This window comes from Macaca fascicularis, chromosome 2 (assembly GCF_037993035.2).
Source record: "Macaca fascicularis isolate 582-1 chromosome 2, T2T-MFA8v1.1".
Lineage (NCBI taxonomy): Eukaryota > Metazoa > Chordata > Mammalia > Primates > Cercopithecidae > Macaca > Macaca fascicularis.
Genome location: NC_088376.1, coordinates 82,455,034 through 82,471,539, shown reverse-complemented (window position 1 = coordinate 82,471,539; position 16,506 = coordinate 82,455,034). Strand labels below are relative to the sequence as shown.

The following is a 16,506-nucleotide window of genomic DNA, read 5'->3' as shown; positions in this document are numbered from 1 at the left end:
TCTTCCTACTGTTTGAGCGTTATCAGCTAATGTAAAACAGTGTGTTATATAATGTAAAACAGTGCCTTCCACATGAAGCTGGTGATTAAATGTAAGAAGAATGTGCAAAATCGCTTTTGTATGACTGGTGCATGTCATTTGGCACCCATAGGCATTCAGTTAACCGAAACCAGAAATCCATATACAGGGTATTAGACTCAGCCAGAGGTTTCTCAAAGATCCCTCCAGCATTATGCTTCTAACATAATGAGGATCTAGTTGTATTTGTCATAAGAGGAAGCCAAATGTTCCGTTTTTCTTTTAAATCAAAGAGCAGGATTTAACAAAAAAAGAATTTCCAACACCCATGCTATTAAGTAATAGAACGGGGCATGCAGAAATGTAGCTCTTTCATTAACATAAAAATAAATTTCTTTTTGTTTTGACTTGAGTTGTTTCAACCCGATCATTTCCCGGCACAGGCTTGAAAAGACTCAGAGGATATGATGATGTCACCAAAGATATTAATGAAATGAGAAAAGAAAAAGAAGAAGCATCAAGTGAGCAGAAAGTCTCTATAATTCAGCTCTTCACCAATTCCAGCTACCGACAGCCTATTCTAGTGGCACTGATGCTGCACATAGCTCAGCAATTTTCTGGAATCAATGGGGTAAGTTTAAGAACACCCACTAATTCTTAAGAGCACAGTGAATTAAAACAGGGAAGACAAGGGGTACAAGTTTAAATAGCTAAAAGATATTTTAAGGTATTGGCATCATGGGTCTTGCTACAACAAACATACATTGGGCATTAATTTTCATTTTGCTTCAAAAGTTTTCTAAAATTACTTAACAATTTTTTTAAATGTCAACAGTCAATGGTACTGTATATCTATTAAGGTGAAGGCAAAAAGCAAAAATCTTAATACATCCAAGGAGAGAAAAGGAGAATAATTATACAACCCTCCCCAAAAAAACTGCAAGGAGCTTCTACAGTTGAGTATTGAAATTAGGATTTCTGATAGCCCAAGTCAAACGGAATCCATGGTTCCTTTCATCTGTTTAAATGAAGTATACCAGATAGCCAGGTGCAAAGAGCAGTTTCCTGCCATCCAAGAAACTCTCACTCCATTTGAGGAGACAGCACACAAAATAAATAATACAGTAAACTGGCATGCTATTGGTGACTAAGGGTAGTAGACAATACATGATTGAAAAACATACTGACCATTAAACTAGCTAGCTTTTAGGTCTTACATTGAAACCCCCGCATCATGCAGACTAAGATGGTTCTACTGGCAATTAACTACTAGAGGAAAAAATTAAGCATTTGTCAAGAAACTAGATAAAAAACAAAACAAACAAAAAACACTTCTCCCCTTTTGTTGCTGTTAAAAATGTAAATTGGACATTTGCTGTAGTGAGCCAATGCCAAATCCACATGGGACACTTTGTGGGTGACTGAGATATGGGCAAACACTTGGGGGAGGCAAAGGAAGTAATTCCCATCCATTGAAACAAAATGAGACCTGAACCTCACTCCACAAACTCAACTGTGGTCTCTGTCCTCCTTTAAGAGGTCCTTGATGTTTATCTTTATTAATAATCTGTATAACTTTGAGGCTCAGAGACCAAAATCATATCTTCTATCTCAGTTCTGTCTGTATATTCAATGGCACAAAATTTAATTTCTCTGAACCTTACTGTTTCAGCTTCCATCCCAGTGCCTGACTTAAAGAGGAATCCAGGAAATGTTGAACCTGAGGCTGTTGGGCAGCCTAAAAATGGTGGGATAGTGTGAAGTGTGCTGTAGGCCTCTATGCACTGAACACAGTTGGCACAGTCCTCTACCTCAGTCCTGTCTGCGGGAAGAGGTACCAGCAACAGGACATGTTAGGTGGGGAAGGAATGACAAAGGATAATGGATAACAGAATGACCTAAAAGACATAAATATCTAAACATAACTAAATTTTAAAAGGCTATTAGAAAAGTTGTGAACAAAATTTCTCCATGTCTACTGAGACTAGTGAAATTTTCTGGATTAAATGCAATAGCAACTAGATCTCTTACACATGCTGGTGAGACTGTAAAATTGTCATAACTTCTTTCAAAAACTATTTGGCAATATCTATCAAAGTTGAGTATATGCCTATACCATGGTCCAGCAATTCTATTCCTAGTTATAAACACATACATATTCCACCACAAGGATTGTACTAGAATGTTCCTAGCAGCACTATTCATAATCACTATTCATAATCAATAGTTAAAAGACATTTAAAAATGTTGACATCATGTGTCTTGCTACAACAAACATATATTGAGTAAGCATTAACTTTCGTTTTGCTTCAAAAGTTTTCTAAAAATACAATTTTTTAAACTGTCAACAGTCAATGGTACTAAATGTCTATTTAATATTAAGGTGAAGGCAAAAGGCAAAAATCACAATAAATACAAGGAAGGAAAAAGAACAATTACACCTGAATCCCCCGCCCACACCTCCCCCCCCCAAAAAAAAACTAAATTGCAAGTGGCTTCTAGAGTTGAGTATTGAATTTAGGATTTCTGATAGCCTAATGAATAGTAAATTATTCATTTAGGAATGGCAGCTACCTAAACACTCATCAATAGAATAGTAGTAAATCATGGTATATTAATACAATAAAATACTACATAGTAATGATCATGAACTGTCTACAATGTACAATAAGGATGATTCTCACAAAGGTAATGTTGAATAAAAGAAGCCAGGCACAAAATGATACATATTATGTGGTTCCATTCACATCAAGTACAAAAGTAGGCAAAATTTATCTATGATGTCAGGAGTTGGAAGAATGGTTTCCTTGAGATAAATGATAAAGGGAGATTTAAGATGCTTCCGGAGGGGTGGAAATTATTTATCTCTTGATCTCAGTGCTAGTTACATAGGTGTGTTCAGTTTGTGAAAATTAATTAAGCTGCATATTTATGTGTACTTTTCTATGTATATTATACTTTAACAAAATGTTTCAATGTATTTACAAAAATAAAGAAAATGCAGTAGCAGAATTCTCAGCCAAATATAAGGAGGACATTTAAGCAATCAGAAGCTTTAAACACTAAAGGAAGACTGAGGGTTCTCTTCCTTGGAAGAAGAAAATCTGTAGGAAGTTCTAGGGAGCATGGCGCCATAGAAACAACTAAAAATAAACAATCTAAAATATTTCTTGCTTTAAAGACATCAGTGCCAGACTTCTTAAGATTAAGGCTAAACTGTTTTTACTTTGCAGATTTTTTACTACTCAACCAGCATTTTTCAGACGGCTGGTATCAGCAAACCTGTTTATGCAACCATTGGAGTTGGTGCTGTAAACATGGTTTTCACTGCTGTCTCTGTAAGTCAACGCTCTAGATAAATACTCCGCTTGTTCCTTAGTCCAGAAATTGCATGTGTGTGGCGGGGGGAACTTGGGCTCTAAAAGCAATCAATGACATTGTACACATGCTCTAAGTGTGTAAACCCAAGTGAGTCATGAGAAGAGTCCTGTTTGAATAAGCCAACCACTGCAATGAGATTAGGCATAACTGAGAGGGTGAATCACTGGTTCTCTGCACTGCTGGGATGCCATTTAGTCACTCATTTGTGAATTTGTAACTCACTTGGGGGCACAGAGAACTTCCTCCTTGTGCAGATTCCTAGGTTCCTTCTTTTCTCTGTACATAAACCCCTTGGGAGTAGCTGACAGCTTGTCATTTCTATTGATATTGGATGGTCTACTTAGATTCCTCTTTTTACATAGTTCAAATTCTTTTTTTACCATGGGGGAAAACATATAAAAATATGTTTTGGGGGAAATATATTTTTCTTGGGGGAAACATATAAAAATGAACAAACAAGGCCCTCTCTAACAGATATTTAACCCTTTAAGCAAAGTTAAGCAGACTCAGCAAATGGTATTAAGTCATTGGGCAGAGAGCTTCCAAGTAGTTCACAAAGTTGTGGCTTCTGGTGATGCATGAGAGTATGTGTGATATTATGAGGGAAGTGACAGCGTAACTAGAAATGTTATTGCTTTCTTCCAACAACAACAAAAGGTCATATACTCTTCTTAAAACCAAATAACTTTCTATAAGAAGTGATGGTTCTTATATATTGAGAATATATAGGAAATGATGGTTTCTATATATTAAGAATATATAGGAAGTGATGGTTCTTATATATTAAGAATACATAGGAAGTGATGGTTCTTATATATTAAGAATATGTAAGACATATATATCTTATATATTCTTAATATATAAGAACATGGCATTTCATTATTATGTGGGAAATATATATATTTATATATAATATACAATACATATAAATATATATATTCTTATGTAAGAATACATAAGATATATTCTTAATATATAAGAACCTGACAAGAATATCTAACATAATAATCTAAGAAGTAAACAAGCAACGACAAAGACAAAAACTCCCCAACTAATGTAATTCACTGTAGAATGAGAGTCATTGAGCTTATTTTTATCTTTATTCAACAAGGTAAAAATAGCAAAAAGTATATTTTCAATTTTGGTCACAATACTATACTCAATATAATTTAGTCACTTGTTTTTCATTCTCCGCACATGAACTCTTAACTATTACCTTAGGGTGATCAATAAATTACAGCCTGGCTACCCAGATCAAAAGGCAGGTTTGTCCAGACCACATTAAACAGTGCTGGACCTTGGAAAGAGCAGGAAAAACAGATAATAATGAAATGCCAATGATTCTGTAGACATACCGTTAGAGATAAGGCCTGTTCAAACCAAAAGGCCACTCTAAATCAATCAAGACCTGTTTCTGAAGTGCAATCCAAGGGACTATTCACCCTTTTGTCTCCTGGAATATTTTTTACAAATTATTCAACATATTTTTTATAATAGATTATTATTAAAACATTTTGTGTATAATAGGATTTTCTATGTAAAGCATCAAATTGTCAAGATTGGGTAGCCTAAATTCTGAAAAAATCTAAAGGGGAAACCGCTGTAAAGTTTCATTTTTGCACCCTGCTCCCAATTCCACTCATGTGGGAGGAGTTGTTTAAGACAGTGTCCTAATTATTTTGAATATACCTTTTTAGAGTTCATCCTTTGATTCTGTGAAAGTTTTTGAACAGGGTAGTGACATAATCTTTAAAAATCACTCCTAATCATTAATTAAGCCTCCAGCACTACAGATCACATTTAAAATGTTTAACTATATTAATTTTTGAAATATTGTTTTAAAGTTCATAAAGTATAAAAAGGATGGTCCCTCAGTCATCCAGTTTCTCTCCCCAAAGTTACCAATGTTACCAAATTGTGTGTGCATTTTCAAATAAAAATATGCAAATAGAAATATGCACCGAATATGTTAATGTTTCACCAAATTGGAAGAACATCAATTTGTTTTTGGGAAGAGAGACTTTCCCAACTCCACACTAATTGTGTTCCACATCCTATATTTTCTTCCACACTAACGGGAGGGTAGAAGAGGGCCTGTAATCTTGACAGAAAAAAAAGCAGAAAGAAAAATGCAGGGAACTAGAAGGCAGGATGACACTGAGAGAGAAGCGGTGACTACCAAATTGCAACTAAGCGCCCAGGATTTGTGTGAGGCACTGTGGCAAAGATGAGGGTTCTGACTGGGCAGCTATCTCCAGCCACTGACCATGTCTCACCCCTTGTCACACTCACCCTGAGTGCACACCAGGCCTCAGGGACAGAGGCCAACTCAATTTTCAAGACGTGCAGTTTTAGAGTTTATAGTAAAGGAGCTTATTCACAAAGAAATGCTTCTATTTTCTTGGTAGCTTGACATGGTGGCACCAAGTCAGTTTTGAACATCATAATAAAAGAGTTATAAAGAGATATTTAATGAACTTGAGAAAAGTCTGTTTTTTTCCAACTTCCTTCTCAATAATTAAATACGTGCTCTTTGCTTATCATCCTATCTGAAGTGATTTAAAACTCTGATATGAGCGTGCCTCTGAGAAACAGGCTTTCACTGTAGGTGAAATGTTTCTAAGATATCTTCAGAACCAGAGCTCACTATACTAAAGACATTGGATTGTTATTGATTTACTGATAGGCTGATGAGCCAGTCAATTTGCTCACCAGGCGCCAAAGTGAGAAATTATGACAGGAAGTTTTGTGGGGGGTGAGAGGGAGAGTGACTCACCAGCCTTGGTAATATTCCAAGGATCAGGCAAGAGTATAACAAACTCTGGTCTTGGCTAATTGTAAATCTTAACCATTAATGCAAAGGTCCACAAAACTAAAGGAATCAATGACGTATCTCCTCAGTTAAGATAAGAAAGCATTTTAACCCTTTGCTTTAAAGTCCTAACTTTTAAGATGAATAGTTCACTCCTGGCAAAAGATACAATTAAGCATATACAGAAAAATGCAGGCCTATTTTGGTACAATTATCAAATTCCATATGTTGCCAGGTGAGTGGTCATAATAGGACTTTATTAAGCAGTGAGAAAATTAGACGAGACTAGTTGACACCTGAACAGCTGTACTGTTTCCGGTGTCAGTAGTGCACAGACCCTTGTAATTATAACTTAGGATAGTTATCAGAAAAGAAGTTAATGTCATGTTTAAATGTGGAACCTTCACATTTTAAATGTACAGGACATCTACTGGGAGAGACCCCAGCTGTACAGTCTCTGAATATTGTACCCAAAGTGATAATCCTGGAGTAGTGGTAACACTATGTTTCTATCTCTATAATGGCCTATTCAAACCAATGTGACTAAATTAAGCGGATATTTGATCATTACCCGCTGTCCACTGAGACTAGCTCTGCCACCTGGGGCAGTCACTTCCCACCTCGATCTCACTCCTGTAAAATGGAAGGGTGGAATTGCTTCCTATCTGTTATATAAATTAAAATGACCTCTTTGGCAGTAAAAATGATTTAAGTAAACAGTCAATATTTTGTGACTCACAAAACTGAGATAATCTTCTTTAAAACTGACCTAGGTATTCCTTGTGGAGAAGGCAGGGCGACGTTCTCTCTTTCTAATTGGAATGAGTGGGATGTTTGTTTGTGCCATCTTCATGTCAGTGGGACTTGTGCTGCTGGTAAGTTTGGTGCCTACACTGAGGTTTTTCATTAACATATGATGGTACCTGGCACCTCTGTGGTCCAGGTAAAAGTGCTTTGTATTCAAAAATATTTGAGACTGACTTATGAAATAAAGCCAGAGCAACAGCATAAAATCAAAGGAGATACATAAAGAAAAGATGAATTAATTTCTTGGGTTTAAGGCTGAATATCAGCATGTAAATTCTGGTTGACATCCAGGGAGGCCATGTACCCATGGTTAGAGCATAGGCTCTGGATTCACCACCAACTGGGTTTTAATGCTGACTCTGCCACATGGCTTCCTGTGTGACCTTGGGCATGTACCTGAACCTCTGCCCTCCTGGCATTCTCATCTACTACTTCACAGGAAGCTATACATCTTGTCTGGAAACCTTGTATGAGTAGGAGCAAAGGTCACTGGATCCTTGCCCTGCCTCTTTCCCAGGAAAATCCTAATCCAGAGGATTTCCTTATAAGAAATCTAAGTCTAAAGAGTTAAGCATGATTCAGACTAGAACAATTTCTCTCAGACTAGAATAACTTAGACTTGCTTGAACAAAACACATTAGAAAAAGATGTATGCCTGCCTCTGAACTCAGAGGCTACTTAGCTAAAGGAAAAAGCAGCTAATGATCTCAGTCCCACTATTGTTTTTGTTTTTTTCCTCAGAATAAGTTCTCTTGGATGAGTTATGTGAGCATGATAGCCATCTTCCTCTTTGTCAGTTTCTTTGAAATTGGGCCAGGCCCGATCCCCTGGTTCATGGTGGCTGAGTTTTTCAGTCAAGGACCACGTCCTGCTGCTTTAGCAATAGCTGCATTCAGCAACTGGACCTGCAATTTCATTGTAGCTCTGTGTTTCCAGTACATTGCGGTAAGCAGCCTAATATTTCACAGATTTACTGAACAGAACAGAGGGTCAAACAACTGCTAACTGGAAGTCTGTGTTTGCTTTCTATCCAGGACTTCTGTGGACCTTACGTGTTTTTCCTCTTTGCTGGAGTGCTCCTGGTCTTTACTCTGTTTACATTTTTTAAAGTTCCAGAAACCAAAGGAAAGTCTTTTGAGGAAATTGCTGCAGAATTCCAAAAGAAGAGTGGCTCAGCCCACAGGGCAAAAGCTGCCGTAGAAATGAAATTCCTAGGAGCTACAGAGACTGTGTGAAAAAAAAAAAAAAAAACCCTGTTTCTCGACATGAAAAGAAACAGTAAGGGAATCGTTTGTTTTTAAATGACGATTCCTTGAGCATTTTATGTATACATCTTTAAGTATTGTTTTATTTTTATGTGCTCTCATCAGAAATGTCATCAAATATTACCAAAAAAGTATTTTTTTAAGTTAGAGAATATATTTTTGATGGTAAGACTATAATTAAGTAAACCAAAAAGGCTAGTTTATTTTGTTACACTAAAGGGCAGGTGGTTCTAACATTTTTAGCTCTGTTCTTTATAACAAGGTTCTTCTAAAATTGAAGAGGTTTCAACATATCATGTTATTTTTTTAACACATAACTAGAAACCTGAGGATGCAACTAATATTTATATATTTGAATATCATTAAATTGGAATTTTCTTACCCACAGATCTTATATTAAAGGAGATATGGCTAGTGGCAATAAGTTCCATGTTAAAATAGACAACTCTTCCATTCATCTCACTCAGCTTTTTTCTTGAGTACTAGAATTTGTATTTTGTTTAAAATTTTACCTTTGTTCTGTATTTTCATGTGGAATGGATTACAGAGTATACTAAAATATGTCTATAGAGAAAAACTCTCATTTCTGGTAGGCTTATCAAAATATTTCAGCACTCATAAAAGAAAACCATTTTAGTTCCTTTATTTAATGGACAAATCTTTTGCAAGATGTAACGCTAAAAGGGTTTCACCTGATCATATAGCCTGGGCCATCAGTTAACATTAACATATATTATAAAACCATGTTGATTCCCTTCTGGTACAATCCTTTGAGTTATAGTTTGTTTTGCTTTTTAATTGAGCACAGCCTGGTTTTCACATGCACTCAAACAATCATGAGTCAGACATTTGGTATATTACCTCAAATTCCTAATAAGTTTGATCAAATCTAATGTAAGAAAATTTGAAGTAAAGGATTGATCAGTTTGTTAAAAATATTTTCTGAATTATTATGTCTCAAAATAAGTTGAAAAGGTAGGGTTGGAGGATTCTTCAGTGTGGGCTTCTGAAACTTCATAAATGTTCAGCTTCAGACTTCATAAAAATCCCTGTTTAATTTTCCTGGAAAGACATTGTTTTATGGTATGTTCCTAACATAAAATAATCGTCTCCTTTGACATTTCCTTCTTTGTCTTAGGTGTATACAGATTCTAGTCAAACTAGAATCATATTCTATGGCCATTACTAACATGGCCATTACTAACATGCATTGTACACTATCAATCTGCCTTTACCTACATAGGCAAATTGGAAATACATAGATGATTAAAGAGACTTTAGCTTACAGTCAATTTTACAATTATGGAAATACAGTTCTGATGGGTCCCAAAAGCTTAGCAGGGAGCTAACGTATCTCTAGGCTGTTTTCTCCACCAACTGGAGCACTGATCAATCCTTCTTATGTTTGCTTTAATGTGTACTGAAGAAAAGCACTTTTTAAAAAGTACTCTTTTAAGAGTGAAATAATTAAAAACCCTGAACATTTGCCTTGTTTTCTAAAGTTGTTCACATATATGTAATTTAGCAGTCCAAACAACAAGAAATTGTTTCTTTTCAGTGTGATTTGTTTTTCTTTTGGGCCAATTTGGGATAAACTATTTTCACTTGGAATTTCAGGATACAGTCAAAATGAGCTTAAATAACTGAGGACATCTTTGTGCTAAACTGTGAATTCTGGACAAAAATATAGGGTCTCTAAATAGGGCAGGAGCAGGAAAATGGCTCCTGGTTGGCTCTTGTATGCTTCCTCAGCAGACAAGATGGCCTTTGGGATGCCGATGGCCTTTGGGAAGCCCAGTGTTAACAATGATAAAGGAGCTTAACACTTTTATAGGCGATATATGTGATTTAATCAAATCGCTACTCCTGATCTCATTTACTAACAGAATAAAGTGGTAAACATTTAAATTAAAAATTCCAAAGACCACTTTTAAGTGCTTATTCACTGTTTTGGCCCACAAACATCAGAAATTCAGACCCTGAAGTTTTCTGCCTCAGAGAAATTTAAGTACCTTATATTGTTCCCCCTTCTACAACTTTTTCCTTGCAGAGATACATGTGAGTTGAAAAGAAACATTAAAGGGAAACAAGAAGCTGATAAAGCTTTACAGGAGGACCAAATAACTAGCTTACTATAATAAAAAATCATATGTCTTCAATGGTATACATCCTAATAAAAAACAAAATTGACACTACTTAATTAGATTTAATCCCAGGGAAATTAGATGTGAATTTGAACACCTAACTTTCCAGGTACTCCCTCATTTTTGTGGAAGTGTTTGTATACTCTAATGTCTTTACAAATGTGATTTTTCTCTTAGCTTGTTTGAAGTATGAGAATTAGAGTTTTTGGTCTGGCATTCACCTGCTACATCTAGGATTGCCCACTGTCATGACTCCCAGGAAAAGGTCCTATCTTAGCTTCCTCCTCCCTACTTTCCTCTACATGGTCAGCACTGTAATGCAACTAAGATGTAGTAAGGCATTGCTCCCTCCCCCTACACTTCAAGGAGTTCACAGTCTAATGGGAGTTCAGGAAAGCCAGAATATTAATATCCCCATTTGTGTCTTTTGCCTTCCATGGACCTGGGTTTCGAGCCCTCTCTTGTAAAATGGGCACAGTAATATTACCTACCTCAGAGAGTTGTGAGGATTAAACATGAAGTGCTAAGCATAGTGCCTGCTACAAAGAAAGTACTCAATAAATGCTACCTAGAACTAGTATTCATAGCCATACTGTTAGGATAAAGAATTATCATATACGAGATAGTTCCAAATTTTTCTTTTTAAAAAAAGGAGTTTTATAAGTTCAAGATAATATTTTCTTGCTTCAAAGAAACAATCTCACAACAATGAGGGAATGGGAAGAATCAGGAGATTGCTTACCTGGCAGGGGAGCTATCACAATCACAAAGGTGGTTTTCCCAGGGCAAGGCTTATCCATTATACTCCGGATGTGCTGACCCCTGCCATTTCCCCAAATATGGGAAACCCAACTGCATAGTTTGTAGTAGTGGGGGACTGTGTTCATGCTCTCCCCTGAAAAACACAACAACAACAAAGAATCAGAAGAGATACTAGGCTATCTAATTCCTAAATCCAAACCTGATATTCCTTAAGTAAGATTATAAGAGTTTTTGTTGTATTTTTTGAATTTGCTTTTGTATAAGTTATGTTATTTTTACAGGATCTACATGTACTATTATTTCTTAGAATAATACTAATTATAAAACAAAATTCTGTATATCACATTTAAATGTAATGTAATAGAATTATAATCACAAGACAAGACCAAACTTTGTGGATAATCCTCACTAATTGCCAAAGAGGTATATATATGTAGGCCAGCATACATGCATAAACTTCTTATTGCTAGTTTAATTGTTCCATATGTAGTAAATACAGCAGTTCAGCAATATCTTGTGCTGAACTGACCCTGTAGAGTCCTAAGCAGAGGTGATGAGTCAAATGTAAATACATATGTATGTTTTTTTTTCATGGCAATTATGTATTAGTGACCTGGGGAGAAAAGGTTTATTGACAACCACTCTGATCCATCTGCTGCTATTTTTACTGCTAATTTGGTGCATGATCATGAAAAGAAACTACTTTGAGTTAAAAGTATATATATACAATAGTTTGATATCAATAAATACATTTCGGAATGCTTAGTGTTGCTTCATTTATATAGAAAAAAACACACTTTAAAAACTGATATTGGTTTATTATGTATACTCATTTCCTTCTGACATTACTTTCCCATTCTCATTTTAGAAATAAAATGTGAATGATTTTTTAAGGCCAAATTTTATTCCCATCTGGCAGTTGTTTTAATTACAAGTAGTAGAAAAACTAACCTGAAGATTAAATAAGAACAGTAGAAGAGAAATGAATGACTCTGTTTGATGAAAATAATTTAATTCAGCAAATAAGTTAGTTGAGTTCCTTTTATGAACAAGATACTTTGTTAAAGTTCTGTGACACATACAAAGCTTTGAAAACATAGTCCCTACCCTCAGTCACTTGCATTCTCATAAAAGAGCTAAGATTTGAAAACAACTAGTTATAGTACCATAAGGAGTGTCGTAAGAGTACAGAAAGTACACATAAGTAGTTTTCAAATTTTTAAGTTGACACATTAAATTTTTTGTCAAATATTTGAAAATCTGCAAAAGATGCAATTTTTCAGAATATAGTATATATTGGCATTTTTAAAAATTACTGTGCTGTTTATTTATTCAACTGAATTTAAAAACTATAGTAATTTGTTACTATCCACCATCAAAAAACAAAGATATTATGTATAAGCTTTTCATATATATATATATACACACACACATGCATATGCCTCCAGCTACAAAGGATGTGATTTTTTTTGGCTGCATAGTATTCCATGGTGTATCTATATATCACACTTTCTTTATCCAGTCGGCTATTGATGGACACTTTGATTCCATGATTTTGCTGTTGTGAATAGGGCTGCATTAAACATACAAGCTCATGTGTCTTTTAGACATAGTATTTTTTTTCCTTTTGGTAGATGCCTAGTAGTGGGATTGCTGGGTTGAATGGTAGTTCTATTTTTAATTCTTTGAAGACTCTCCACACTGTTTTATTAATACATATATGTACTAATTTACATTCCCACCAACAGTGTATAAGCATTCCCTTTTCTCTGTGTCCATGCCAACATCTGTTGTTTTTTGACTTCATAGTAGCCATTCTGACTGAAGTGAGATGGTATTTCATTGTAGTTTTAATTTGCATTTCCCTGATGATCAGTGATGTTGAGAATTTTTCATATGTATGTTGGCCACTTGTATGTCTTCTTTCGAGGACATGTCTGTTCATGTCCTTTACCACTTTTTAATGGATTGTTTTTTCTTGCTGTTTGTGTTCTTTGTAGACTCTGTATATCAGTCCTTTGACAGATCCATAGTTTGCAAATATTTTCTCCCATTCTGCAGGTTGTCTGTTGACTCTATTGCTTATTATTTTGTTGTGCAGAAGCTTTTTAGTTTAATTAAGCCTCATTTATCTATTTTTGTTTTTGTTACATTTGCTTTGAGGTCTTAGTCATAAATACATTGCCTAGCCCAATGTCCAGAAGAGTTTTGCCTAGGTTTTCTTCTAGGGCTTTTATAGTTTTAGGTATTACATTTAGGCCTTTAATCCATTTTGAGTTAATTTTTATAAATAGTAAGAGTAAGGGGTCCCATTTCATTCTCCTGCATATGGCTAGCCTATTTTCCCGGCACCATTTATTGAATAGGGTATACTTTTCCCATTGTTTATATTTGTCGAAGGTAAGTTGGTTTCAGGCATGTGGATTTATTTCTGCGTTCTCTATTCTGTTCCATTGATCTATGTATCTATTTTTGTGCCAGTACCATGCTGCTTTAGTTACAATAAGCTTGCAGTATAGTTTGAAGTCAGATAATGTGATGCCTCTGACTTTGTTCTTCTTGCTTAGCATTGCTTTGACTATTCAGGCTATTTTCTGGTTCCATATAAACTTCAGGACTTTTTTTCTAAATCTGTGAAGAATGATGCTATTAATTCGATAGGAATTGTGTTGAATCTGTATATTGCTTTGGCAACTTGATCATTTTAATGATATTGATTCTTCCAATCTATGAGCAAGAGATGTTTTTCCACTTGTTTGTGTCATCTACTATTTTTTTCATCAGTGTTTTGTATATTTCTCCTTGTAGAGGTCTTTCACCTCCGGTTAAATGTATAATCCTAGTTACTTTCTGTGTGTACATGACTATTGTAAATGGGATGGAGTTCTTCATTTGGCTCTCAGCTTGAGCATCATTGGTGTATAGATATGCAACTGATTTTTGTACATTAATATTATGTCCTGAAACTTTACTGAATTGTTTATAAGGTTTAGCAGTCTTTTGAAGGAATCTTCAGGATTTTCTAGGTATAAAATTATGTCATCAGCAAACAGAGATAATTTGACTACCTCTTTTCCAATTTGGGTGCCTTTTATTTTTTCTCTTGCCTGACTTTTTTGGCTACAACTTCCAGTACTATGTTGAATAGAAGTGGTAAGAGTGGACATTCTTGTCTTGTTCCAGTTCTTATGGGAAAGGCTTTCAACTCTTCCCCATTCGGTATGATGTTGGCTGTGAGTTTGTTATATATGGCTCTTATTATTTTGAAGTATGTTCCTTCAATGCCTAGAGTCTTGAGGGTTATTATCGCAAAGGGATGTTGGATTTTGCTGAATGCTTTTCCTGCATCTATTGTTATGATCATATGGTTTATGTTTTTGTTTTCATTTTGTTTTTATCATCCATTATTCATATTCAATTTTGGGTTTTTTTTAATTTTTATTTTTAATTCTGCTTATGTGGTTAATCATATTTATTGATTTGCATATGTTGAATCATCCTTGCATTCCATGAAATAAAACATACTTGATCATGATGAATTATCTTTTTGATGTACTCTTGGATTTGGTTTGCTAATATTCTGTTAAGGATCTTTGCATTTATGTTCATCAGGGCTACTGGTCTGCAGTTTTTTGTTGTTCTTGTGTCCCTGCCTGATTTTGGTATCAGGGATACTGATTTTGTAAAATGAGTTATGGAGAAATCCCTCTTTCTCAATTTTTTGGAATATTTTCAGTAAGATTAGTATCAGCTCTTCTTTGTATACCTGGTAAAATTTGGCTGTGAATCTGTCTCGTCCTGGACTTTTTTTGTTGGAAGATTTTTATTATTGTGTCAATTTTATTAACTGTTATTGGTCTGATCCAGATTTCTGTATCTTTCTCATTCAGTCTTGGGAGGTTGTATGTTTCCAGGAATTTATCCATTCCCTCTAGGTTTTCTAGTTTTTGTGCATAGAGGTACTTATAGTAACCTTTGATGATCTTTTATATTTCTTTGGTATCAGTCATAGTGTTACTTCTATCATTTATGAGTGTGCTTATTTGGTTTTGTTTGTTTTTTGAGACAGGGTCTTGCTCTATTGCCCAGCTGGAGTGCAGTGGCACGATCACAGCTCACTGCAGCCTCAGCCTTCTTGGCACAAGCAATTCTCCCGCCTTACTCTCCCAAGTAGTTAGGACCACAGGTGTGCACCACTGCACCCAAGTAATTTTTTAAAAGTTCTTTTGGGAAGACAGGATCCCACTATATTGCCAGGCTAGTCTTGAACTTCTGGGCTCAAGCTATCTTCCCACCTCAGCCCCCCAAAGTGCTGGATCACCGGTGTGAGCCACCATGCCCAGCCTGTGCTTATTTGAATATTCTTTTTTCCTGGTTAAAGTAGCTAGCAGTCTATCAATTTTGTTTATCCCTTCAAAAAAACCAACTTTTTGTTTTGTTGATCCTTTATGTCATTGTTGTTGAGTTTTGTTTTGTGTTTTTTTGTCTCAATCTCATTTAGTTCCACTCTGATCTTTGTTACTTGTTTTCTTCTGCTAGCTTTGGGGGGTTTGTTTGTTTGTTTGTTTTGTTTTCCTATTTTTTTCAAGTGTGTTACTTTTTCTTCTTCTCCCTCAGGAATTGTTTTCCTGATTTCTTTGTGTAGGTTTTCATCTTTCTCTTGGATCTCACCAAACTTTCTTACAATCCAAACATTAAATTCTCTATCTGTCATTTCAAAGTTTTCATCTGGATTAGAATCCATTGCTAGAGAGCTAGTATGGTCCTTGGGGGATGTCATAATATTCTGTTTCTTCGTAGTGCTGAAGTTCTTGTACTGGCTCCTTCTCATCTGTCGAAGCTGTAACTTCTTATTTCTGAATTTACTTTCATTTGGGTGGATTTTTTCTTCCCTCCTTGAGAGTGTGACTATTACATATATTGGGTAGGGTCCTTTGCTTTGCTTCTGTATTTTTTCAGTAGGCCAACAGTCTGAATTTCATGGTTATAGATAGCCTTAGTGTAGTGGTTTTCTCAAATGCTAGTTGTAAGTTGTAGTAGCAGTGTGATGTGTGTGTGTGTGTGTGTGGCCGGGCACACTGTCTACTACAGACAGGGGGAGGTGGACGTCTCAGGAGGTTTATCTCATTCCCCAGTCAGCAGGAATTATACAAAGTTGTGCAGTTCACCCTACCTGCTATCAGAGAGCACTTGTGGGTAAAAGCTGGTTGAGCACTATACAATAATGTCAGCAGAAATTGTGATGAGTTGTACAGTTTGATCTGCCAGCCAGTAGGTGGTACTTGGAGGGGAGAGGCAGTTGCAGTGGTGACAGTAC

At 35.6% G+C, this 16,506-nt stretch overlaps 1 protein-coding gene and 1 non-coding gene across 6 annotated transcripts in view; both read left to right on the top strand.

Moving 5' to 3' along the window:
• The window catches only part of SLC2A2 (solute carrier family 2 member 2), a 32,491-nt gene extending 20,537 nt beyond the window's left edge, over positions 1-11,954 (top strand). For all 5 annotated transcript variants that reach the window (XM_005546383.5, XM_005546379.5, XM_074031400.1 and 2 more), the window contains 5 exons: positions 462-649; positions 3,252-3,356; positions 6,985-7,086; positions 7,760-7,963; positions 8,053-11,954. In XM_005546383.5, coding sequence (XP_005546440.2) covers positions 462-649; positions 3,252-3,356; positions 6,985-7,086; positions 7,760-7,963; positions 8,053-8,253 — 800 coding nt within the window. In that variant the 3' untranslated portion in view covers positions 8,254-11,954. The remainder of the gene's footprint in view (positions 1-461; positions 650-3,251; positions 3,357-6,984; positions 7,087-7,759; positions 7,964-8,052) is intronic.
• On the top strand, positions 11,162-11,325 carry LOC123572122 (U1 spliceosomal RNA). Its single transcript, XR_006696455.2, has one exon. It is a non-coding gene; the product is annotated as a U1 spliceosomal RNA (small nuclear RNA).
• Positions 11,955-16,506: the final 4,552 nt, after the last annotated feature.